This window comes from Anomaloglossus baeobatrachus, chromosome 6 (genome assembly GCF_048569485.1).
Source record: "Anomaloglossus baeobatrachus isolate aAnoBae1 chromosome 6, aAnoBae1.hap1, whole genome shotgun sequence".
NCBI classification, from domain to species: Eukaryota; Metazoa; Chordata; class Amphibia; order Anura; family Aromobatidae; genus Anomaloglossus; species Anomaloglossus baeobatrachus.
Window position 1 is genome coordinate 481489759 of NC_134358.1, and position 25069 is coordinate 481514827.

The 25069-nt window shown below is 45.0% G+C and overlaps 1 protein-coding gene across 2 annotated transcripts in view; it reads right to left on the minus strand.

The window, feature by feature from the left end:
- Positions 1-25069, minus strand: part of SNX13 (sorting nexin 13) — a 181057-nt gene that overhangs the window by 34781 nt on the left and 121207 nt on the right. For both annotated transcript variants that reach the window (XM_075315375.1, XM_075315374.1), the window contains exons 13-17: positions 23496-23689; positions 23012-23116; positions 18289-18421; positions 2724-2761; positions 176-245 (exon numbers count right to left, since the gene is read on the minus strand). In XM_075315375.1, the coding sequence (XP_075171490.1) occupies positions 176-245; positions 2724-2761; positions 18289-18421; positions 23012-23116; positions 23496-23689 (540 nt within the window). The remainder of the gene's footprint in view (positions 1-175; positions 246-2723; positions 2762-18288; positions 18422-23011; positions 23117-23495; positions 23690-25069) is intronic.

Consider the following 25069-nt stretch of genomic DNA (forward strand, 5'->3'; position numbering starts at 1 on the left):
TAACAATAGCCATTTATTTCTAGTGTTGGATTATGGAAACGGTGTAAAGATGACAGATGTGTGCGCACATGAGAAAAATTATAAAAGCAAACTAAAAATACCAAATGACAAACAAAAAGGGGAAAATGAGGGTGGAAAATAAAAAAATAAATAAAAAAAAGGTACAATCTCTCACCAGTGTCGGATATAAAAGCATGGATTTGTACCAGCTCCTCGGGGGTGACGTTTGTCAGGTCATCCAGAGACTGAAAACATGTAAAAAGAGAAAAGACATTTTATTACAAAAGAGACGAATAATGCAAATGTAGAAATAAAAATCTAACATAAAACCTTCACACGGAGACCGATAGCCATTTACTTGTGCTTTAGGCCACTTTTCCTTTAAACGTTTCGAAAATTGTGCAAGTCAATGACCCCCAGAATGACCTTTCCCCCCAATTCATTGCCTGTTCTGCTTATTGTAACTGAGTGACACAAGGGAGCTGTATTATTTGAGTAGGCATTTACTCCAGACATGGAGCCAGGCCAGAAACAACTAATCTGCTAGTGTTCAAACACCTGCAAAAGCACGGCCGTCCCAGAATAGCACTAAACATTGCACACCGAGAGGGAAGGAAAGGATTCCTTCACGAGCGCTATTGTTTCCCGGACCTCGTACCAACACCAATGTTTCCTTCTCACTCACTGAAAAGTTCCTTTCAACATTAATAAACCCAAGAATGTCATTCACCGGGGCGAGCGGACACTTTCCTTCACCGGAGGTCAGCTTACAACATCATGAGTGACGGATACAATTTCTAATGGTCAACAGTTCAGTCTACAAAAAAGAGAGATTTTTTACACAGCGCCCGGTACGCCGAGCTCAGGATCCCATGAGTGCGGGATACTCTTACTAAAAAGCGGTCTGCCCGGCCAGTGTGAAGATTAAAAGAAGTAAACAAGGCACTCCCAAAATTGGCTGCAACGTGTATGTATTTAATGTGCAAAACAGAAGAACGTTTTTGGTCCAACATGGACCTTCCTCAGTAGCACATAAATGGAGTGGAAGTCAGCGTGGAATGACAAGCGCGGAATCCACTGCCGCATGGGACCGCCATATTAAAAAGCAGTCTGCCCGGCCAGTGTGAAGATTACAGGCCCAGATATATTCACTACCGGCGATCATCCGGGGAACACAGCAGGATGTCAGAGGCAAAGTAATATTTGGAATAAAAGAAAAAAATGCATTTAACATTTTCCAATCAAAAGCATTATTTATTTTTCTTTCATTTGATCTTGATGGATTATAATTCAGACTTTGGCACAAATTATAAAGCTCCAACTAAACCTGAAACAGTAAGGAGCTTTAAGATGACACCAGAGGTCAGCTTACAAGACACAGCCAAGATGCAGCCAAAAAAAAAGATACCCAGTGTGCACAGCAAAACAGAAATCTCAGACTTTGCTGGGGGAAGGAAATGCATGGATTTAGGTGCATCTGTGTGACCTCAAAAATGCACCAAAACCGCAGCAAAAGATGCAGTGTGTGAACATAGCCTTAAGGCCGCTTTACACGCTGCAACAATGCTCAAGCGATCTCGTGGGGGCCGCGGAATTTGTGACACACATCCGGTCGCTTTAGCGATACCGTTGCGTGTGACACCTATGACCAATTTTGCATCGTCGCAAAAACATGCAAAATCGCCCATCGGTGACATGGGGGTCCATTCTCGAATATCGTTGCTGCTGCAGTAATGATGTAGTTCGTCGTTCCTGCGGCAGCACACATCGCTCCGTGTGACACAACAGGAACGAGGAAGCTCTCCTTACCTGCCTCCCGCCCGCAATGTGGAAGGAAGGAGGTGGGCGGGATGTTACGTCCCGCTCATCTCCTCCCCTCCGCTTCTATTGGGCGGCGGTTAAGTGACACTGCTGTGACACTGAACGAACCGCCCCCTTAGAAAGGAGGCGGTTCGCCGGTCACAGCGACGTCGCAGGGCAGGTAAGTAGTGTGACGGGTCTGGGCGATGTTGTGCGACACAGGCAGCGATTTGCCCGTGTCGCACAACCGATGTGGGCGGGTACGCACGCTAGCGATATCCGTCACAATATCGCAGCGTGTAAAGTGGCCTTTAAGGGTTTGTGCAGGTTTTGTGATGTATATTTGTGGGAAATAGCACAATGTTTTGAGAGGACGATCATTATTTTGTGAAATGTGAATTATTATATAACGCCCAACTTTCTTGCTTCCCCTCAAAGTCATGTCTTATTTTGTTTTATCTACGCAGAATCTCTACAAGGCCCTATTCACACGTCAGTTCTCTTCATGTGCGAGGAAAATGGACTTTGTCAGATTTTCATCAGCTTGTCCCCTATGTAAACCCCCCCCCACATAAACTTGCACTGTGTATTCTGATCTGGCATTTGATCGATATCAGACATGTCTCTGCAATTTTCCATGGACTGAGCAAACAATCACGGCCACAAGTATGATCTTACTCACTATTATAGCTATGATTCCAATCCATGAAAAATACGTATCGCACTCGTATGCAAAAACAACTGATGGGTGAACCCTTACTGGTTTGTTTTCTTCATAGCCTAATGTGAGGCATGACATTCTTGTACTTGGCTACAGAACAGGTGGGTGCTACAGTAATAAATTTATTCACAAGAAAACAGTCATTTAAAAAAAAAAAAAAAAAAAAGCAGATTGGAAGTATAGTTTTAGAAAAATTACATACCAAATTAATGCTACCTGTTGGCGATCCATTAAAAGACTCTGTAAGTAAAGGGAAAATAAAAAACATGAATTTTCGCATATGAAGGGTTAATCACTCATTGTAGCTAATACTAAAAATCCCATCAGCTGAAGGAAAACCGAACAGTTTACAGCACACACCTAATCCCTGCGGTATACAGCATAGACCCCATAAAGAAGAGGCCGGAGTACCTGCAGCCGGGTAGGAGCCGGCCGCTCACAGCAGAGACCATCTGCAGATCGCAACTCAACGGGCAAAGCCATGGAACAAGAGGCTCAGCACTGACCACTATCAACACCTTCACAGTATAAGCAATCACTATATACTCTGGTAAATAAAGGGTTTTATTTCTATTTTAAGGGTCACCTGGCTGCTCTTTTAAACAAAGAACCCCCCAGACAAATTATTCAGCCTCATTAGATCCAGCACTGACTGCACCGCTGCTCCCGATGTCGGTTATTGTCTGCAGCGCTGATGTTATTTTGAGAGCGAAACAGTCAGTGAGCTGAGCAGATCCACCAGGGCTGAGGGCAGGAGCTCAATGAGTCAGAATTGGAGCATCTAAAGTGATGTTTCGCCTCCGGGGCGGCTGCGGGCTGCTATAATTGGTAAAGTTGATAAGACGACATTCTTTGGGTTATTCCACCAATAGTGATACTACATTTATTGTGTGTATATATAATATATATTATATATATATATATATATATATATATATATATATACATACATATATATATACATACATATATATATACATACATATATATATACATATGCACACACACACACACATTTTTTGTTGCTTTTACACAAAAACTATTATTAGACAAATAGTTTTTATATTGCTATATTGTGAGAGCTACAGCTTTTTTGTTTTCTCTCACTCAGCTGAGTGGAGGGGGGTTTGCTTTTCTGCGGGACGAGATGACACTTTTGCTATACCACATACTGTATTTACATGTTCCTTTTTCATCGCATATTAGATTTTGGGTTTTTTTTGTCAGCAGTATGATGAAAAAGCAGTTTGTTACTTTTTTTTATTTACAGTGTTCACTGAAAGGGTTAAATAGTGTGTGTTTTATAGATCTGGTTGTTGCAGAAGCGGTGATACCAAATGTGTGGAATTAGCTTTTTATTTTTACATAAATATACATATTTGGTATAATTTTTTTAATTTTATTGTTTGGCGACTTAAAAAATAAATAAAAGTTACAATTTGAGGGGATTTCTTAAAAATAATTAAAAAAATAATTTATTTTTTTTACCAGGTCACTATGGGACTTTCACTTTTATTAGTCTGATCATCGATATAATGCATTGCAATGCATAACATATGTCATTGTGACACTGACAGAATGCCTTTCAGATCATGCTCCTGCATGGTCTATCAGGTCACTGTGGTCAGCAAACCCAGGGGGCATTATTTGACCCTGGGATTCCATGGCAATGATAAGCGACCCACGATTACATCACATCACATATGTATTTAATGGTATATTTCTTCATGACATTACATACACGTGAGATGAACAAGACAAATCTTTATTGTAGCCAAAAATGTACACAATAATATATACATTTATTGAATAATCATTCAGCAACTTTATTGGAAATTAATTCTTGTGCCTTTTCCTTTTCAAAGCTTCTCTTGATCCCTTTTCTCCTATAGAAGGCCTGAGGATCTTCTCTGTGAAGCATCCAGCAGTCGTCCCCCATCATTCCATCTCCTTGATATTCTGATGAAATCTTTCTCCTCGCTCTTCACTAACAGCATCAAGGTTTTCAGGAAAGAAGTTCAAAAACGAATGTAAAAAAATATACCATCAAATTCATCAGACAACCCAAGGCTTTGAATCCTTTCAGAATGTTCTCCACGATGGACTTAAATTTAGATCTTTGTTGTTACCCAGAAATATCTTCATGATTTCTTTAAAATAATTCCATCCAGTTTTCTGAACAGTTTCATTTTTGTTTGAAACACATCGTCCTTCATGAGTTTCTGAATATCCGTACCCACAAAAATGCCTTCCTTCAGTTTTGTTTCGGACAGTCATTGAAACTTGGTACATGGACACTTAAGTCTTTCCTTTCAGTAGAGCTTTCACAAACTGCTTCATCAATCCAAGCTTAATGAGAAGTGGACGGAGAACTTTAGTGGGGTCAACTAAACTTTTTGCAATTATATTCTTGAGTCCAAGTTGCAAAGATGTTCTTGTTGGCCAACGTTTTAGGCTCCAGTGAAGAGTCCTATCCCAGCTGTCATATTCACAGAAAAAGCAAGTGTACTTTTTGTATCCTCCTTGCTGCCAAAGGAGCAAAGAGAAATTTCAGATCACCACATATTGACCATTCTTGAACCTCATAGTTAAGTTTCTTGAAAAATACCTAAATTTTCATAGCTTTCCTTCAACTCACAGAATGCCCTACAGGCACTGAAGCATACTTGCTACCATTGCAGGGGGGGCATTTTGATTTGGGAACACAGAGTTCATATTTGTTGGGATGGGGGTAGTAGGGGTAAGGAATCATGTTGCTTTTGCAGAGCTTCTGTGCTACTACCCACCGTGAATACCCCTATATTGAGATGAACCTTTTATTGGCACCATTTTTGGGTACATTTTGGTTCACCTTTAACCCCTTCACGACCGGCCGATTTTTCGCTTTCCGTTTTTTTTTTCGCCATTCTTTTTCTGAGAGACGTAACTTTTTTATTTTTCAGTCAATATGGTCATGTGAGGGCTCATTTTTTGCAGAACGAGCTGTACTTTTAAATGAAACCATCAGTTTTACCCTATAGTGTACTGGAAAACGGCAAAAAAAATTCCAAATGCAGAAAAATTGCAAAAAAGTGCGATAGCACTATGGTTTTTGAAATATTTTATTCACTGTGTTCACTATATGGTAAAACTGATGTGTGGGTGTGATGCCTCAGGTCAGTGCGAGTTCGTAGACACCAAACATGTATAGGTTTACTTTTAAATAAGGGGTTAAAAAAAAAAAAAAAAATCGAAATTTGTCCGAAAAAAGTGGCGGACGTTTTACGACATATTCCGTGACCCGTAGGCGCTCTCATTTTTCGGGATCTATGGCTCAGTGACGGCTTATTTTTTGCGCTTCGAGCTGACATTTTTAACGGTACCATTTTTGCGCAGATGCTACGTTTTGATCGCCGCGACAAAAAACGTCGTTTTGGCGTTTGGAATTTTTTTGACGCTACGCCGTATACTGACCAGATTAATTGATTTTATATTTGGATAGATCGGGCGTTTCTGAGCGCGGCGATACCAAAAGTGTGTATATTTTTTATTTTTTTAACCCTTTAATTTTCAATGGGGCGAATGGGGGGTGATTTGAACTTTTAGGTTTTTTTGTTTTTTTTTTTAATTTTTTTAAAACTTTTTTTTAACTTTTTTTTTTATTATTTTACTAGTCCCCCTAGGGGGCTATTGCGATCAGCATTCCGATCGCTCTGCACTATCTGCTGATCACAGCTATACAGCTGTAAACAGCAGATACGCTCTCTTTCTCTTTTGCTGTGCCGCTGGCACAGTGAAAGCAAGTCATGTGTAGTACAGGAGTCATCACATGACCCTGTGCTACCATGACAACTATTGGAAGTCACGTGATCGCGTCATGTGACTTCCGGTATCGGGCGGTAAGTAAAACTTTACCGCGATCGCGCTTATAATGGCGCTGTCACGTATTGACAGCGCCATTTAAGGGGTTAATCGGCACAAGCAGATAACGATTCTGCTCGTGCCTAGCAGGCACACATCTCAGCTGTGAAAATCAGCCGAGATGTGCGCCGATCGCGGCATGCTGCCGCCGGAGGACCGCGGGCAGTAACATTATGACATTTAGGACGTAATTTTACTGCCCGCGGTCGTTAAGGGGTTAAGGGCAAGTTCCCATTTATCCTGTGCCCTAACACTGAGCACTAGGAGTTTCTGCCTAAATTTCCAAAAATCATGATTCAGACAGAACCCCGACTGCTTCATACACTAGTGTGAGGCAGCAGGATTATTCTGTATTCCGCGTGGCCTCTGTTCGGCAGGGTATGTCTTTATAGAGACGCACAAAGCATAGGTGATTATACTGTTGTCCATGTTGAAAAATATAGGACACCGCTGAAACGAAGACCAAACAAAATGTCTTCTCCTACCTCATTACAGTGAATGTTCCATCTGAGATTTACACAAAACTCGTGATGTAACGACTCCGTGTAAAACCAAGGATAAATACAAAGCGCTCAAGAATAGTGTTTATTTTTTATGCCGTTTACTGAGCATGATACGATGGCTTTATATTCTTTAGGTCAGTACGATTACACCGATATCATATTTATATTTTTTTTTCATGTTTTGCTGCTTTTTCACACCAAGATTAAAATTTATGGAAAAAATTGTTTACACTTCACCATATTCTAAGAGCTTTACCTTTTTTAATTATTCCCTCACAGAGCTGACCCGAGGCTTGCTTTTTGCAGGGCAAGATTATGTTTTCAGTAATGTCATTCTTATTCTCATACAAATTATTGATTGCATTTCATGTTTTTTTGTGCACCGAAAGATGAAAAACAGCATTTGACAGTTTAGTTTTTTTTGTTTTACAGTGTTCACTACAGGGATTACCGTATTTTTCGGACCATAAGACGCACTTGTCTTCCTCCAAATTTGGGAGGAAAGTGTGGGGTGCGTCTTATGGTCTGAAGCTGCGGGTTAGGGAGCTGTGGGGAGTCAGCGCTATGCAGTGGGATCACAGGAGGCAGGGAGGGTCGCTGCTGCAGGATGCTGGCGACTGGAGAAACCACGTGTGCCCGCTGCTTAAAGTAAAGGAATATTCATTAGCTGCTCCCCGCCCACCTCTCTCTGCAGTCAGCGGGGGTGAAGAGCAGCTAATGAAAACTTGTTTCATGTAAACAGCGGTCACACGTGGGAGCTCCAGACGCCAGTTTCCTGCAGCGGCTGGGGAGACTGTGTCCGCTGTTTAGGAGGCAGGAGCAGGGTGCCACTGCAGTCATGTCTGGCCCGGGGGAAGTGCAGATCACTGCAGTGTCCGGGCCAGAGCACGGCATACCTTCACAGCACAGCCGCAGTCTCTGGGCTGAGGGCTCAAATTACTTTCACTTTGCTCCTGCTGCCTCTGCACTAGTAACAGTCTCCCGTAGCTGACAAGGACCTACAGTGATGTAATGCAGAGGGGTGGCCAGAGCAGCACAGACCAGCACAGTGCCCGCCTCTTCTTACATCACTGCAGGTCCTTGAGAGATGGGAGACTTTGTTTGTAATGCCAGGACCAAACTGAAGCACGGTGAGCATCACATCAGGAAAAGTAAGGCAATAAATAATATAGTATATAAAGGCATTACTGTACACCTGGATGGGGTTTGATCATCTATATTATATATATATTATACATATTATACACACACACACACACACACACTATATAACTATACACACACACACACACACACAATATAACTATATATACACACACACACACACACACACTATATAACTATATATACACACACACACACACACACTATATAACTATATATACACACACACACTATATATACACACACACACACACTATACATACACACACACACTATATAACTATATATACACACACTATATAACTATATATACACACAAACACTATGAAGGGAATTTTGTTTACTTACCGTAAATTCCTTTTCTTCTAGCTCCAATTGGGAGACCCAGACAATTGGGTGTATAGCTTCTGCCTACGGAGGCCACACAAAGTATTACACTTAAAAGTGTAAAGCCCCTCCCCTTCTGCCTATACACCCCCCGTGCATCACGGGCTCCTCAGTTTTGGTGCAAAAGCAAGAAGGAGGAAAACTTATAAATTGGTTTAAAATAAATTCAGTCCGAAGAAATTTCAGAGAACTGAAACCATTCAACATGAACAACATGTGTACACAAAGAACAACAGCCCGAAGGGAACAGGGGCGGGTGCTGGGTCTCCCAATTGGAGCTAGAAGAAAAGGAATTTACGGTAAGTAAACAAAATTCCCTTCTTCTTTGTCTCTCCATTGGGAGACCCAGACAATTGGGACGTCCAAAAGCAGTCCCTTGGTGGGTAAAATAAAACCTCGTAATAGAGCCGTAAAACGGCCCCTTCCTACAGGTGGGCAACCGCCGCCTGAAGGACTCGCCTACCTAGGCTGGCATCTGCCGAAGCATAGGTATGCACCTGATAGTGTTTCGTGAAAGTGTGCAGGCTCGACCAGGTAGCTGCCTGACACACCTGCTGAGCCGTAGCCTGGTGCCGCAAAGCCCAGGACGCACCCACGGCTCTGGTAGAATGGGCCTTCAGCCCTGAGGGAACCGGAAGCCCAGAAGATCGGTAAGCTTCGAGAATTGGTTCCTTGATCCACCGAGCCAGGGTTGATTTGGAAGCCTGTGACCCTTTACGCTGGCCAGCGACAAGGACAAAGAGTGCATCCGAGCGGCGCAGGGGCGCCGTACGAGAAATGTAGAGTCTGAGTGCTCTCACCAGATCTAACAAGTGCAAATCCCTTTCACATTGGTGAACTGGATGAGGACAAAAAGAGGGTAAGGAGATATCCTGATTGAGATGAAAGGGGGATACCACCTTAGGGAGAAATTCCGGAACCGGACGCAGAACCACCTTGTCCTGGTGAAACACCAGGAAAGGGGCTTTGCATGACAGCGCTGCTAGCTCAGACACTCTCCGAAGTGATGTGACTGCTACTAGGAAGACCACTTTCTGCGAAAGGCGTGAGAGAGAAATATCCTTCATTGGCTTGAAAGGTGGCTTCTGAAGAGCCATCAGCACCCTGTTCAGATACCAGGGTTCTAACGGCCGCTTGTAAGGAGGGACTATGTGACAAACCCCCTGCAGGAACGTGCGTACCTGTGGAAGTCTGGCTAGGCGCTTCTGAAAAAACACAGAGAGCGCTGAGACTTGTCCCTTAAGGGAGCCGAGCGACAAACCTTTTTCCAATCCGGATTGAAGGAAGGAAAGAAAAGTGGGCAAGGCAAATGGCCAGGGAGAAAACCCCTGATCAGAGCACCAAGATAAGAATATCCTCCACGTCCTGTGGTAGATCTTGGCGGACGTTGGTTTCCTAGCCTGTCTCATAGTGGCAATGACCTCTTGAGATAACCCTGAAGACGCTAGGATCCAGGACTCAATGGCCACACAGTCAGGTTGAGGGCCGCAGAATTCAGATGGAAAAACGGCCCTTGAGACAGCAAGTCTGGTCGGTCTGGTAGTGCCCACGGTTGGCCCACCGTGAGATGCCACAGATCCGGGTACCACGACCTCCTCGGCCAGTCTGGAGCGACGAGGATGGCGCGGCGGCAGTCGGACCTGATCTTGCGTAACACTCTGGGCAACAGTGCCAGAGGAGGAAACACATAAGGGAGTTGAAACTGCGACCAATCCTGAACTAAGGCGTCTGCCGCCAGAGCTCTGTGATCTTGAGACCGTGCCATGAATGTCGGGACCTTGTTGTTGTGCCGGGACGCCATTAGGTCGACGTCCGGCATCCCCCAGCGGCAACAGATCTCCTGAAACACGTCCGGGTGAAGGGACCATTCCCCTGCGTCCATGCCCTGGCGACTGAGAAAGTCTGCTTCCCAGTTTTCTACGCCCGGGATGTGAACTGCGGATATGGTGGAGGCTGTGGCTTCCACCCATAGCAGAATCCGCCGGACTTCCTGGAAGGCTTGCAGACTGCGTGTTCCGCCTTGGTGGTTGATGTATGCCACCGCTGTGGAGTTGTCCGACTGAATTCGGATCTGCTTGCCTTCCAGCCACGGCTGGAACGCCTTCAGGGCAAGATACACTGCCCTTATCTCCAGAACATTGATCTGAAGGGAGGACTCTGGCTGAGTCCAAGTACCCTGAGCCCTGTGGTGGAGAAAGACCGCTCCCCACCCTGACAGACTCGCGTCCGTCGTGACCACCGCCCAGGATGGGGGTAGGAAGGATTTCCCCTTCGACAATGAAGTGGGAAGAAGCCACCACCGAAGGGAAGTTTTGGCTGCCTGAGAAAGGGAGACGTTCCTGTCGAGGGACGTCGACTTCCTGTCCCATTTGCGGAGAATGAAGTGGACGCAGATGAAACTGCGCAAAAGGAACTGCCTCCATTGCTGCTACCATCTTCCCTAGGAAGTGCATGAGGCGCCTCAAGGGGTGTGACTGACCTTGAAGGAGAGATTGCACCCCTGTCTGTAGTGAACGCTGTTTGTCCAGCGGAAGCTTCACTATCGCTGAGAGAGTATGAAACTCCATGCCAAGATATGTCAGTGATTGGGCCGGTGTCAGATTTGACTTTGGAAAATTGATGATCCACCCGAAACTCTGGAGAGTCCTCCAGAGCAATGTTCAGGCTGTGTTGGCATGCCACTTGAGAGGGTGCCTTGACAAGCAGATCGTCTAAGTAAGGGATCACCGAGTGTCCCTGAGAGTGCAGAACTGCTACTACTGTTGCCATGACCTTGGTGAAGACCCGTGGGGCCGTCGCCAGGCCGAAAGGCAGTGCCACGAACTGAAGGTGTTCGTCCCCTATGGCGAAACGCAGGAAGCGCTGATGCTCTGGTGCAATCGGTACGTGGAGATAAGCATCTTTGATGTCGATTGATGCTAGGAAATCTCCTTGGGACATTGAGGCGATGACGGAGCGGAGCGATTCCATCCGGAACCGCCTGGTTTTTACGTGTTTGTTGAGCAGTTTTAGATCCAGAACAGGACGGAAGGATCCGTCCTTTTTCGGCACCACGAACAAGTTGGAGTAAAAACTGTGACCCTGTTGCTGAAAAGGAACAGGGATCACCACGCCTTCTGCCTTCAGAGTGCCCACCGCCTGAAGAAGAGCATCGGCTCGCTCGGGGGGCGGAGATGTTCTGAAGAACCGAGTCGGAGGACGAGAGCTGAACTCTATCCTGTAACCGTGAGACAGAATGTCTCTCACCCAACAGTCTTTTACCTGTGGCAGCCAGGCGTCGCAAAAGCGGGAGAGCCTGCCACCGACCGAGGATGCTGTGTGAGGAGGCCGAAAGTCATGAGGAGGCCGCTTTTGGAGCGGTTCCTCAGGCGGTCTTTTTAGGACGTGACTTAGACCGCCATGAATCGGAGTTCCTCTGATCCTTCTGAGGCCCTTTGGACGAGGAGAATTGGGACCTGCCCGCGGACCGAAAGGACCGAAACCTCGATTGTACCTTCCGTTGTTGAGGTCTGTTTGGTTTGGACTGGGGTAAGGATGAGTCCTTTCCCTTGGATTGTTTAATGATTTCATCCAATCGCTCACCAAACAGGCGGTCGCCAGAAAATGGCAAACCGGTTAAGAACTTTTTGGAAGCAGAGTCTGCCTTCCATTCACGTAGCCACATGGCCCTGCGTACTGCCACCGAATTGGCGGATGCTACCGCCGTACGGCTCGCAGAGTCCAGGACAGCGACGCCTGAGAGGTTAAGGACACCACTTGCGGAGCAGACGTACGTGTGACTGCATTAATCTGCGCATGACAAGCTGAGATAGCTTGGAGTGCCCATACGGCTGCGAATGCTGGGGCAAAAGACGCGCCGATAGCTTCATAGATGGATTTCAACCAGAGCTCCATCTGTCTGTCAGTGGCATCTTTGAGTGAAGCCCCATCTTCCACTGCAACTATGGATCTAGCCGCCAGTCTGGAGACTGGAGGATCCACCTTGGGACACTGAGCCCAGCCCTTGACAACGTCAGGGGGGAAGGGATAACGTGTATCCTTAAGGCGCTTGGAAAAACGCTTATCTGGACAAGCTCGGTGTTTCTGGACTGCCTCTCTGAAGTCAGAGTGATCCAGAAACGTACTCATTGTACGCTTGGGAAACCTGAAACGGAATTTCTCCTGCTGAGAAGCTGACTCCTCAATTGGAGGAGCTGGGGGAGAAATATCCAACATTTGATTGATGGTCGCTATAAAGGTCATTCACTATGGCGTCACCATCAGGTGTATCTAGGTTGAGAGCGGCCTCAGGATCAGAATCCTGATCTGCTACCTCAGCTTCATCGTCCAGAGAGTCCTCCTGCTGAGACCCTGAGCAGTGTGATGAAGTCGAGGGAATTTCCCAGCGAGCTAGCTTAGGCGGCCTGGGAGTGCGGTCCGTGTCAGAGACCTCATCCTGGGACCTATGAGTCACCCCAGGAGCACTTTGTTGCTCCAAATGAGGGGGGCCTGGGGTCAATGATTCAACAGTGCCCGTGGCCTGAGTTACCGGTCTGTACTGCAAGGCTTCTAGTATCTTAGCAGACCATTTTTCCATACTCTCAGAAAGTTTGTCAGCAAATACTGCAAACTCCGTCCCTGTCACCTGGACAGTGGGAGCAGGTGGTTCCACCTGGGCCACCTGTAGCAGAGGCTCCGGCTGAGTAAGTGCCACAGGGGCCGAGCATTGCACACAATGGGGGTCGGTGGAACCTGCCGGTAGTATAGCCGCACATGAGGTACAGGTTGTAAAGTAAGCCTGTGCTTTGGCACCCTTGCTTTTTGCGGACGACATGCTGTTGTCTCCTCTGAGTACAATCCAGGAGGGTATATAGTCAAAAATCAACAGTGCGACCGTCCAGTGTAAATGTATAGCATATAAGCATATATATATATATATATGTACACTTCGGCACTAAGTGGGGCCAGCACCTCAGGTGCTGCTTACCAGCCGCTCAAAGCGGTTGTGTGATCACCAGATTCCCTGCCTGGGCCTCCTAGAGCCGTGTTGTCTCTCCTCTCCAGCTTCAGAAGTGCTGACAGGAATGGCTGCCGGCGTTCTGTGGGGAGGAGGGGGCCGTGGGCGTGCCCTAGAAAGTGCGGGAATCTGGTGCCCCACGGTGCTCAGTGAGGGGGGAGGAGGATACAAAGTATGCTCCAGCCCTCAGCGCTAATGTCCTGTGCAGCGTCCCGCCCTTCCCCTGACTGGCAGGCCCGGGGGCGGGAATATGTGATACTAGGCCGCAAAAGCCTGGGACTAAAGTTATAAGCGCGGCCGGCAAATAAGTGCGGTCGGCGCGGTAGTCCCCGGCGCACTAACACACCCAGCAGCGCTGCAGTGTGTAATGGCACAAGCGCTCCATGCGCGGTCCCCAAGGGGACACAGAGTACCTCACAGTAGCAGGGCCTTGTCCCTGACGATACCCGGCTCCTGTCCAGCAGATTCCCCAGGTGCTGCGGAGGGAGCACGGTCCCAGTGCCTGGAGACCGATTAGGATCCCACTTCACCCAGAGCCCTTAAGGGATGGGGAAGGAAAACAGCATGTGGCTCCTGCCTATGTACCCGCAATGGGTACCTCAACCTTAACAGCACCGCCGACCAGAGTGGGGTGAGAAGGGAGCATGCTGGGGGCCCTGTTATGGGCCCTCTTTTCTTCCATCCGATATAGTCAGCAGCTGCTGCTGACTAAGATGTGGAGCTATGCGTGGATGTCAGCCTCCTTCGCACAAAAGCATAAAAACTGAGGAGCCCGTGATGCACGGGGGGTGTATAGGCAGAAGGGGAGGGGCTTTACACTTTTAAGTGTAATACTTTGTGTGGCCTCCGGAGGCAGAAGCTATACACCCAATTGGCTGGGTCTCCCAATGGAGCGACAAAGAAATAACTATATACACACACACTATATAACTATATACACACACACACACACTATATAACTATATACACACACACACACACTATATAACTATATACACACACACACACTATATAACTATATACACACACACACACTATATAACTATATACACACACACACACACTATATAACTATATACACACACACACACACTATATAACTATATACACACACTATATAACTATATACACACACTATATAACTATATACACACACTATATAACTATATACACACACTATATAACTATATACACACACTATATAACTATATATACACACACACACACACACTATATAACTATATATACACACACACACACACACTATATAACTATATATACACACACACACACTATAAAACTATATATACACACACACACACACACAATGTAACTACACACACACACACACACACAATGTAACTACACACACACACACAATGTAACTACACACACACACACAATGTAACTACACACACACACACACACACACCAGATTGGAGGATCACACATATAATGATGGGGAACATACATATTCCACGATGGGGGCCATATATACCTGGAAGGTACCCAGAATGGGGGATATGAGGACAGAATTTGGGGATATTATTACCTCAGTAACACTGTCAGCAGTAAAATAACAGTGTGTCGTGACCACATTTTTTTACTTTAATTTTATTTTTTTTCTATTTTTTCCTCCTCTAAAACAAGGGTGCGTCTTATAGTCCGGTGCGTCTTATAGTTCGAAAAATACGGTAAAAAGTGTGACAATTTAATACATCGCGTCGTTTTGGATGCAGCAATACAAATTTTCACTAAAAATGTGAATTTTTATTTATTTTCACTTTTTTTTTGCGTAACACTTTTTTATACTTTTATTTACGTCTATACCTAGTCTCTTTATGACATTTGAAAATTCATTGTCTAGATGGTCTGATACCCTTTAATACTTATACACTGCAGAGTATTAGAGCTGTCACTTTTACAATGACAGGTGGCCTGTTAGAACCTGCTTATGGTTGAACAGGCCACAGGATTATGATGACCGATAACACCTCTATATACATTAACACAGGATCCATGAGTGATGGGCACAGCTCACCTCCTCTACCTCTATACACCTTTTTCCCAGATCAGATCATTCATAGAAAAGCTGTGCTGTATAATTTAATCAGGTTCAGTCTATTGCTACTTATGTCCATGAGGCTTTGTGTAAAAAACAGAGAGCATGAGTCCAGCATAATCAATGGCCAGTGTAAAAATGTAAATCTTAATTTTTGTATTTTTTGAAAATAAAAAAAATATATTGTTTCTGCTAAATTACATTTCAACTTAAAAAACAAACAGATATAAACTCTATTGGAAAGGGTTAATTGAATATTTCAGTTTGGTCCTACCGCTTTGGGATTTCTTATAGTCTATAGTTGGCCACTAGAGGGCATCATAATACAAGGCAAGTCTTCGGTTCAATCTATTAATGTCAAGTATCTGTTTATTGCAATGGGTCACATCACTCGGTCAGTACAAAATAGAGGCACACTACAGTAGAAGTAACACTATCAATACAACGCTTATATCTGTCCAAATTATGGCCGATATTCCTCAGGATGGGCGTTGTTCACACCGGTCTTGTTGAGGTAGCCCACTGGAGTCATGTTCCTCATACATTAAAAGCGCATGGCCCTTAATGAAAAAGGCAAATCTGAAAAGTGGCGTGTCCCTAACCACAAATCTTACTCCAGTCAGATGATGCGGGGCCTTAGATTTTATTTCCACGCTGGTCACGAGAAATCGGCAAAATGAGAAAATGTGCTTTACTACTGAAAATGCAGTCCGGCTACTCAGGAGGGGTGACACCATCCGGACCGTTCCTCTATATAACACACCAGAAATTGGTTATGCTCCTTTCATGTAATAAAGCAACTCCTGACCGGTTACCTGGAGTATAAAAAATAATCTGTCCTGCTGGATTTTGGATTAGTATTTTAGTTAAGATAAGTAAAATGTACATATGTAGTTATCCATGTTTGTTACATTATGAAACATATCATGGGATGCATAGCTCTGATAGAGCTCTTGAGCTACTGGTTTACATCACTGTAGCAACGACATGCCGTACCTGTTAGGATATATAACAGCTGCAGGCTTATGCTGGAAGGACAGTGGAGGAGCTTAGAGTTGAGCGAGTATCAAAATATTCGTGTTTGCGATACTAGTTACCAGTAGTGTGTACTACTCGTGTATTCTTCCCAAATAGCGAGTACAATGCAAGTCAATGGGAAATTCAAGTAATTAAATTACTCACATTTCCCAATCAGTGGAAAATACTTGCATAACCCATTGACTTTTATTGTACTCGCCATTCGGGATGAATACACGAGTATTACAAAGTTCACGTTACGAGTATCATGGACACAAATATTTTGATACTTGCTCAACTCTAGAGGAGTTGTGTGAACTGTTAGTTTCCGCTGTGTAACCTCTCAATTTGGTTTGGATCAGCTGTTTTATGTATTTTTAATGTTTGTTGATGAGTTAGATTATAGTTGCGGATCACTTCATGCAAACCTGCTTCCCGGTCCAAGTTGGTGCTCTCTGGCTGTGGACAGGAGCTGCATGAATCTCCTGACTTTCTGGGTTCCATGGTGCAGTGTCTGATTTGCTGATCTGGTGTGTTATCTCTGTACCGTGTTGCGCAATCGAGACAAAGTGCCAGCAGAACAAACCATAAGACAAGCCGTGATCCCAGGTGGTCAGTAATTTCACGCAGCTACTTTCTATGGCCAATGAGCACTGACCTGGTCTGAGGACCAGGGTGGCACAAACCGATCAGCTCATCTCTAGTTGCTGTATGTCTTGAATAAAACTGTTCTTTATCGCATGTCTGAGTTCCGATGATTCTGCTGACAACTGAAATCGGTGACTGCACCGAACCGGCCACTGAGCGGACCCAGCCACTGAGCGGACCCAGCCACTGAGCGGACCCAGCCACTGAGCGGACCCAGCCACTGAGCGGACCAGCCACTGAGCGGACCAGCCACTGAGCGGACCAGCCACTGAGCGGACCCAGCCACTGAGCGGACCCAGCCACTGAGCGGACCCAGCCACTGAGCGGACCCAGCCACTGAGCGGACCCAGCCACTGAGCGGACCCAGCCACTGAGCGGACCCAGCCACTGAGCGGACCCAGCCACTGAGCGGACCCAGCCACTGAGCGGACCCAGCCACTGAGCGGACCCAGCCACTGAGCGGACCCAGCCACTGAGCGGACCCAGCCACTGAGCGGACCCAGCCACTGAGCGGACCCAGCCACTGAGCGGACCCAGCCACTGAGCGGACCAGCCACTGAGCGGACCAGCCACTGAGCGGACCCAGCCACTGAGCGGACCCAGCCACTGAGCGGACCCAGCCAGTGAGCGGACCAGCCAGTGACCGAATGTGTAATTTATACTGGCAAAATGCAGTAACAACATAATGCAGCAACATAAAAATAAAAACGACCATGGGACCATCACAGCTGGATTAGTGTGTCTCTTCATTGTTTTCAGACATAAGCAGATGCTATAAGATTTGTCTTTACTGCTGAAAGATCCCTTTAAGTCATTAGGAATATTTCAATATTTATATCTTATCGCGAAGTACAGGAGACACTCCGCATACGCTTCTACCCCGGTCCTGTGACAAGATATCAAAGTCTTACTGGAAAATGATGCATGGTGATCAATACAACAACATAATGGCGCTATAAATAATAAATACTAAAATAAATAATTTAGAGAATAAATCTGAAGGCTGCGTTTTGTTATCTAGGACACAGTATAAGGCATATGACCGTCTATATATAGCAGAGCCACCTTAAGATTGCGAGCTGCTACTTACCACCGTCTCCATCATCAGATCCTTTAAAGCTTGGCTCTTTTAGCATGTCCAGCTCTGCAAGCATCCGTATGTAGAGAGCGTTATGTCGGAATGAGGGATAAAAATGTTCATCCCGCAACATGATGTCATAAACCTGAATGTAACATCAGGAAAAAAAAAAAAATAAAATAATATAAGTTTGAGTGGATGACAAATCTACAAGGCTCAAAAAACATATAAAACATAATGCAATGCATTAAACAAGGGTTATTCCCACAGCACAGGTGATAACTGGCTGGGGGTCAGAACGCTAGGACAACCCACTAATCCTGACACTGGGGCTCTGAAGTCAGGGTGGCGCTGTACTCTGCTATCTTGCGGTAATCCTCTAGACAATGAGTGTGCATGGCCACGTCCCTGTGGTCGGACCCCAAGCAATCAGCCAATTATCATCGATTAGCCACATTGTAATTTTATGGATGCCAAGGGTTACCACCATTCATAATGGAAGCCAACAAACATTTCATTAGGGGTTCATTGGGGATTTTAGTGTTTTAGAGGTTAAAAAAAAAAAAAAAAAAAAAGTGTTCTGACCTATACTACTTGGCATAAGGTGAGTGCTACTAAAAAACAGACACATAGGCAATTAAAATTCCATGTACAACCCCTGGCAAAAATTATGGACTCACCTGGCTCTGAGGATGTTCATTCAGTTGTTTACTTTTGAGAAAAAAAAAAAAAAAAAGCAGATCACAGACATGCCACCAAACTAAAGTCATTTCAAACGGCAACTTTCTGGCTTTAAAAGAAACACTAAAAATAAAATCATGAAAACATAATGTGCTAGCCAGTAACGGTTACTTTACAAGACCAAACAAGGGGAAAAATTATGAAATCACTCAATTATGAGGAAAAAATTATGGAATCACCCTGTAAATTTTCATTCCCAAAACTAACATTTGCATCAATTAAGATCTGCTCGTTAGTCTGCATCTAAAAAAGAGTGATCACACCTTGGAGAGCTGTTGCACCAAGTGGACTGACATGAATCATGGCTCCGACATGAGAGATGTCCCTTGAAACAAAGGAGAGGATTATCAAACTCTTAAAAAAGGTTAAACCATTACGCAATGTTGCAAAAGATGTTGGTTGTTCACAGTCAGCTGTGTCTAAAATCTGGACCAAATGCAAACATGGGAAGGTTGCTAAAGGCAAACATACTGGTAGACCAAGCAAGACATCACAAAGCAATATGTCTCCAAAACTGGAAATGCACACAAAACAAAAGAAGAACGAATGGGAGGAAACTGGAGCCAATGTCTGACTGAACTGTAAGAAACCGCCTAAAGGAAATGAAATTTACATACAGAAAAGCTAAACAATAAAAAGATGACTGCTTAAAGAGAACATGTAAATTTCCACAGTCATTGATGATATGGGGCTGCATGTCAGGTAAAGGCACTGGGAGATGGCTGACATTACATCTTCAATAAATGCCCATGTTTAAATTGACATTTTGGACACTTTTTTTATCCCATCAATTGAAAGGATGTTTGGGGATGATGAAATCATTTAACAAGATGATAATACATCCTGCCATAGAGCAAAAACTGTGAAAACATTCCTTGAAAGAAGACACATAAGGTCAATGTCACGGCCTTCAAATAGTCTGGATCTCAATCCAATTGAAAATCTTTGGTGGAAGTTGAAGAAAATGGTCCATGACAAGGCTCCAACCTGCAAAGGTGATCTGGCAACAGCAATCAGAGAAAGTTGGAGCCAGATGGATGAAGAGTACTGTTTGTCACTCATTAAGTCCATGAGTCAGAGACTGTAAGGTGTTCTAAAAGCCAGAGGTGGTGCAACAAAATACTAGTGATGTATTGGAGTGTTCTTTTGTTTTTCATGATTCCATAATTTTTTCCTTATAATTGAGTGATTCCATAATTTTTCCCCCTGTTTGGTCTTGTAAAGTAACCGTTACTGGCTAGCACATTATGTTTTCCTGATTTTTTAGTGTTTCTTAAAGCCAGAAAGTTGACATTTGAAATTACTTTAGTTTGGTGCCATGTCTGTGATCTGCTTTTTTTTTTTTTAAAACAAAAGTAAACAACTGAATGAACATCCTCAAAACAAGGCGAGTCCATAATTTTTGCCAGGGGTTGTATAATGTGCTTACAGACTCCCTGTCTAGTAGTGTAAATTGTGTAAACTACTACAATAAGTGCGACACCTAAGATCTCAGACTAAAGAAAAGGGTTTACAATCCACAGTTTAAAGGGGTATAAATTTGATAGGTAGGAGCCCCACCACTGGAAGAACAGGGGTAACTCAGGCGAGCTAAGTAACTGTTAGTATATGAGAGGGAATAAAGTGGGTGCACATGTGCTTAAAGGGAATCTGTCAGCAGATATTTACTACCTCATCTAAGAGCAGTATGATCTAGGCAAAGAGATCCTGAATCCAATGATGTATCACTTAGATTACTGGGTGCAGGTGTTCTGACATAATCAGAATTTTTAGATTTACTCCTGTAGCAGAGCTGAAAGCTGTCCCGCCCACACCAGGCTCTTTATAGAGATTAACACCTCAGAGGAGGGGGCGCGCCGGACTGCCGTGAGGCGAGTGTGACATTGTAGTCCAGCAATAAGGGTCCTGCTGCTTGAACAAAACATCAGGTTGGACCTTGACAAGACAAGCATCCCTGAATTCTCTGTTAACCCTTGCAGCATGCTGGCGTCAGCTGACATAGCAAAAACTGCTGACAGATTCCCTTTAACACTGAACTGAGATTGATAATGCCAACTGTGATTTAGATCAAAACCTTCTCCCGTAGTAGGTGGGATTTCCCATGGCATATAGTATGCCATAGGATCGTTTTCTTTCTTTCAAACATTGTGGGGATATACACTGGAAAGGAGTTTAGTAAGCCAAACCAGAAATGTAAAAAAAAACCAAAAAACACCCCACTAAAAAAAAAAAAAAAAGACACTTCAGCTCAAAGTAGTCCAAACTAGAAACTAACGGGTGAGATAGAACTTGATTTGCTCCATTTGCTGAGGTCACCCTAGCAGTTAGGTGAGGTGGCCAGCTATCAAACCCATGGGGTCATGGGAAAAGCTTCTGAACTTGGACTAGAGCATCAGCATATGTGACAGATCGACATAAGGCTCTGTGCGCACTGGGAAATGGAATTTTCTTGAGAAAATTCCGCATCCTCTCAAAGATTACCGCACCCGCGGTAAAAAACCGCGGGAAACCGCACCCGAAAACCGCATGCGGTTTGCCGCGGCTTTACCGCGGTATTGTTCGCGGTATTGCCGCGGTTTTGCCGCGTGCGGGTTGGGATGTGCTTTATTGCATTCAATGCAATAAAGCACATTGAAGAAAAAAAAAAAAAAAAAAAAATACATTTAATTCTGATAGTAGATAGACAGAAGAATAGATAGAGGGATAGATAGATAGACAGACAGAGGGATAGATAGATAGAGGGATAGACAGATCGCTGCATTTCCCACGGTCGGCAGTGAGTTCACATTACCGGCCGTGGGAAATGACCGGTAATTACCTCTGCTGTCTGCTGCATTCAGCCTGTGTCTGTGACAGTCGCGGCTGGATGTCAGCAGTGCAGGACGCCGGAGCCGGAGCTGTGGATGTCGGAGCGGTGGATTAGCCGGAGCTTTGGTGCGGGAGGGGTTAATAAAATGGTGAACGAGGCTTGTTGGTTTTATTTAAAATAAAGGATTTTTGGTGTCTGTGTTTTTTTCACTTTACTTACGGGTTGATCATGTCAGCTGTCACATAGACGCTGCCATGATCAAGCCTGGAGTTAATGGCGGTGGTCCCCCATCACCATTAACCCCTTGTATTACCTTGTCACCACTGCTACACGGTGGCAAGAAGAGCCGAGGACACTCCGGTAGTGCCGCATATTGCATGCGACAGTGCCGGGGCAGCTGCGGCTGATATTCTCGGCTGCCGGAGGGGGAGTGAGGCGGGGGGCATTAACCCTGCCCCTCTCCCTCCCCAGCCTGAGAATACCGGGCCGCCGCTGTGTGCTTACCTCGGCTGGAAGGTAAATATGCAGCGGAGCCCACGTTCTTTTTTTTCTATATTTCCGTTTTCTTTCTATGTGTGTTCTATGTGTCTGTGTCTATGTGATCTATGTCTGTGATGTGTTCTGTGTCTGATGTGTGTGTGTTTACTCTGCACGACTTCCTGTTCCTGTAATGACATCACTTCCCTGCAAAACCGCAAGCAAGTGATGCACATTACTGGAGGTAAACCGCAAAATACCGCAGGGAATAACGCAGGAAAACGCAGTGAACCGCACAGAATTTGCTGCCTGCGTTATTCCCTGCGGGATTTCATGATTAACATTGAGTCAATGGAGTGAAATCCGCAGGGATGTGCGGAAAAGAAGTGACATGCACTTGTTTTTGCTGCGGGATTCCCGCAGCAAAACATGCAGCTGTCAAATTCCGCCCAGTGCGCACAGGATTTTTTTTCTCCATAGGATTTGCTGGTGATTCACTGCAGAGATGTTATGAACATTTTCTGCAGCGAAACATGCAGCAAATCCGCGGCAAAATCCGCGAAAAATCCGGTAAGTGCGCACATAGCCTAAAGATGTATTTTCACTCTTATCCATACATGACTGGGTCAGCAAGATAGGAATATGTGGAATTGGGAATTTATAACGTAATGGTGGCGGTCTTGGAGGCTTAGGGGACCCGATACTTGCCTTTTTCTGGACCTCATCGAAGATCTCAGGCGTTGGGTCTTCATTGTTTACCCCTTCTTCAAGTCTCGCTAACAAATAATCATCAATTTGAACTCTTGGTGAAGCCTGTAAAACAAATCAATAACCTGAAATTCTGATAAATGATGAAAGACCTAAAATACTGTAATCTCATATGTCTATGGGCACTGCCCAATACTAGGTCAATACATATGTAAGAGGCATTCATGGCATCAAGCACCACATGGATCGCTGAAACATAAGGGCTTGGCAGAGTACGGTTTCTCCTCAGTTCCTATTTGAATACTCTAAAAATTGGACTTCGTGGAAGAGAGAGGATTGTCTGTTTGGCAGTGTTCAGTTATCCATAGACTCTCAAAGTAAGAGGCCATATAAATACAAGTACTCTAATTCAGATGCTACTACAAGTGTATACATTGTTTTGCTTATCATCCTCATTTACTGTATAAAGCAGGAATTGTATTACCTTTTCTGATAAGTACTGGTCAAACACGCCAACCGCAGCCGCTCTCAACAGCCCCTTAGTTTGATTGGTTTGGTGTTTTCCATCACGTTGCCGGCTTCGCAGCACTTCCAGCTGTTGCTGAGCAGTCACCCGGTACCCCTCCACCGTGAGCCAGAAGAAGAGATGTGCTTGCCCCCCAGTCTGCTGCATAAAATCTAAGGGAACAGGAAAGCTCATGAGAAAGTGGACATAAATTTATTCTTCAGAAATAATACAAACCCATCTGATCCCCATATATACACACATACTTGTGCGTGAATATGTTCTGAATAAAACCAGGGGAGTAAGCCAATGCTCCACACATCTGGCTGGAAGCTATCTTGCTTGAAAAAAAAAAAAAAAGTCTGTGGTATTTTGGGGCTAAACCGATCAATTCTTCTCTCCCCTGAAATAGCCAGAAATCAGTGGGTTTGGTGAACATTAATATAGCCAAGCTTTAGGCTCTTCATGCTAGCATGGCTTTGTGCAATGGATCCAAATGGTATCGGAGTGACACTACTGACGCATAAAAAGATGGACCTTGTTAGACGACAGGCCAGGTGGGAGTTCAACGTGATTTACAGTTTATTCTCCATTGGTTTTATCTGAATCACATTTTTCAGAGATTTACACATAATCTCTGGTGTAAGCACTTAGTGTAGAGACCAGGATAAACATGAGGCGAGCCTTACTGCGATCTTTGGAAGCAGAAAAATCAACAGCAGGTGAAGAATTGGCTTTAATTTTTATGCCATTTACCTTTGCGGTATTAAGTGACTTTCTCAGGTGAGAACAATTACAGCGACAATCATATGAGGGCTTGTTTTTTTGCGGGATAATAGTTTTTATTGGTACCATTTTAGGCCACATATGTTTTTATTACTTTCTATACCGCATTTTGGGACACAGAATGAAAATGAAACAGCAATTCAGGAATTGGGTTTTGTTGTTTTACACCGATCATTGTTCACCGTTCTCAAAGTTGATACGAGCCTTAAGGCTGCTTTACACCAGACAATCTATCGTGCGATAGATCGTCGGGGTCACGGATTTTGTGACGCACATCCGGCATCGCTGGCGATGCCGGCCTGTGTAACACCTCCTAGCGACGCAGTATCGCTCACAAATCGTGAGTCGGGTACTGCTCGCTAGGTTCCATAATATCGTTTAATTTAGTTGACCATCGTTTCCGTGGTAGCACACGCCGCTCCGTGTGACACCACGGGAACGATGAGCAGCTCACCTGCCTCCCGCGGCCGCCGCCGGCTCTATGTGGAAGGAAGGAGGTGGGCGGGATGTTTACGTCCCGCTCATCTCCGCCCCTCCGCTTCTATTGGCCGGCGGCCGTGTGACGTCGCTGTGACGCCGAACGTCCCTCCCACTCCAGGAAGTGGACGTTCGCCGCCCACAGCGAGGTCGCACGAGAGGTAAGTATGTGTGACGGGGGTTACTAACTTTGTGCGACACGGGCAGCAATTTGCCCGTGACGCAAAAAGGACGGGGGCGGGTACGATCGATTGTGAAATCGCACAATCGGTCGTACCGTGTAAAGCAGG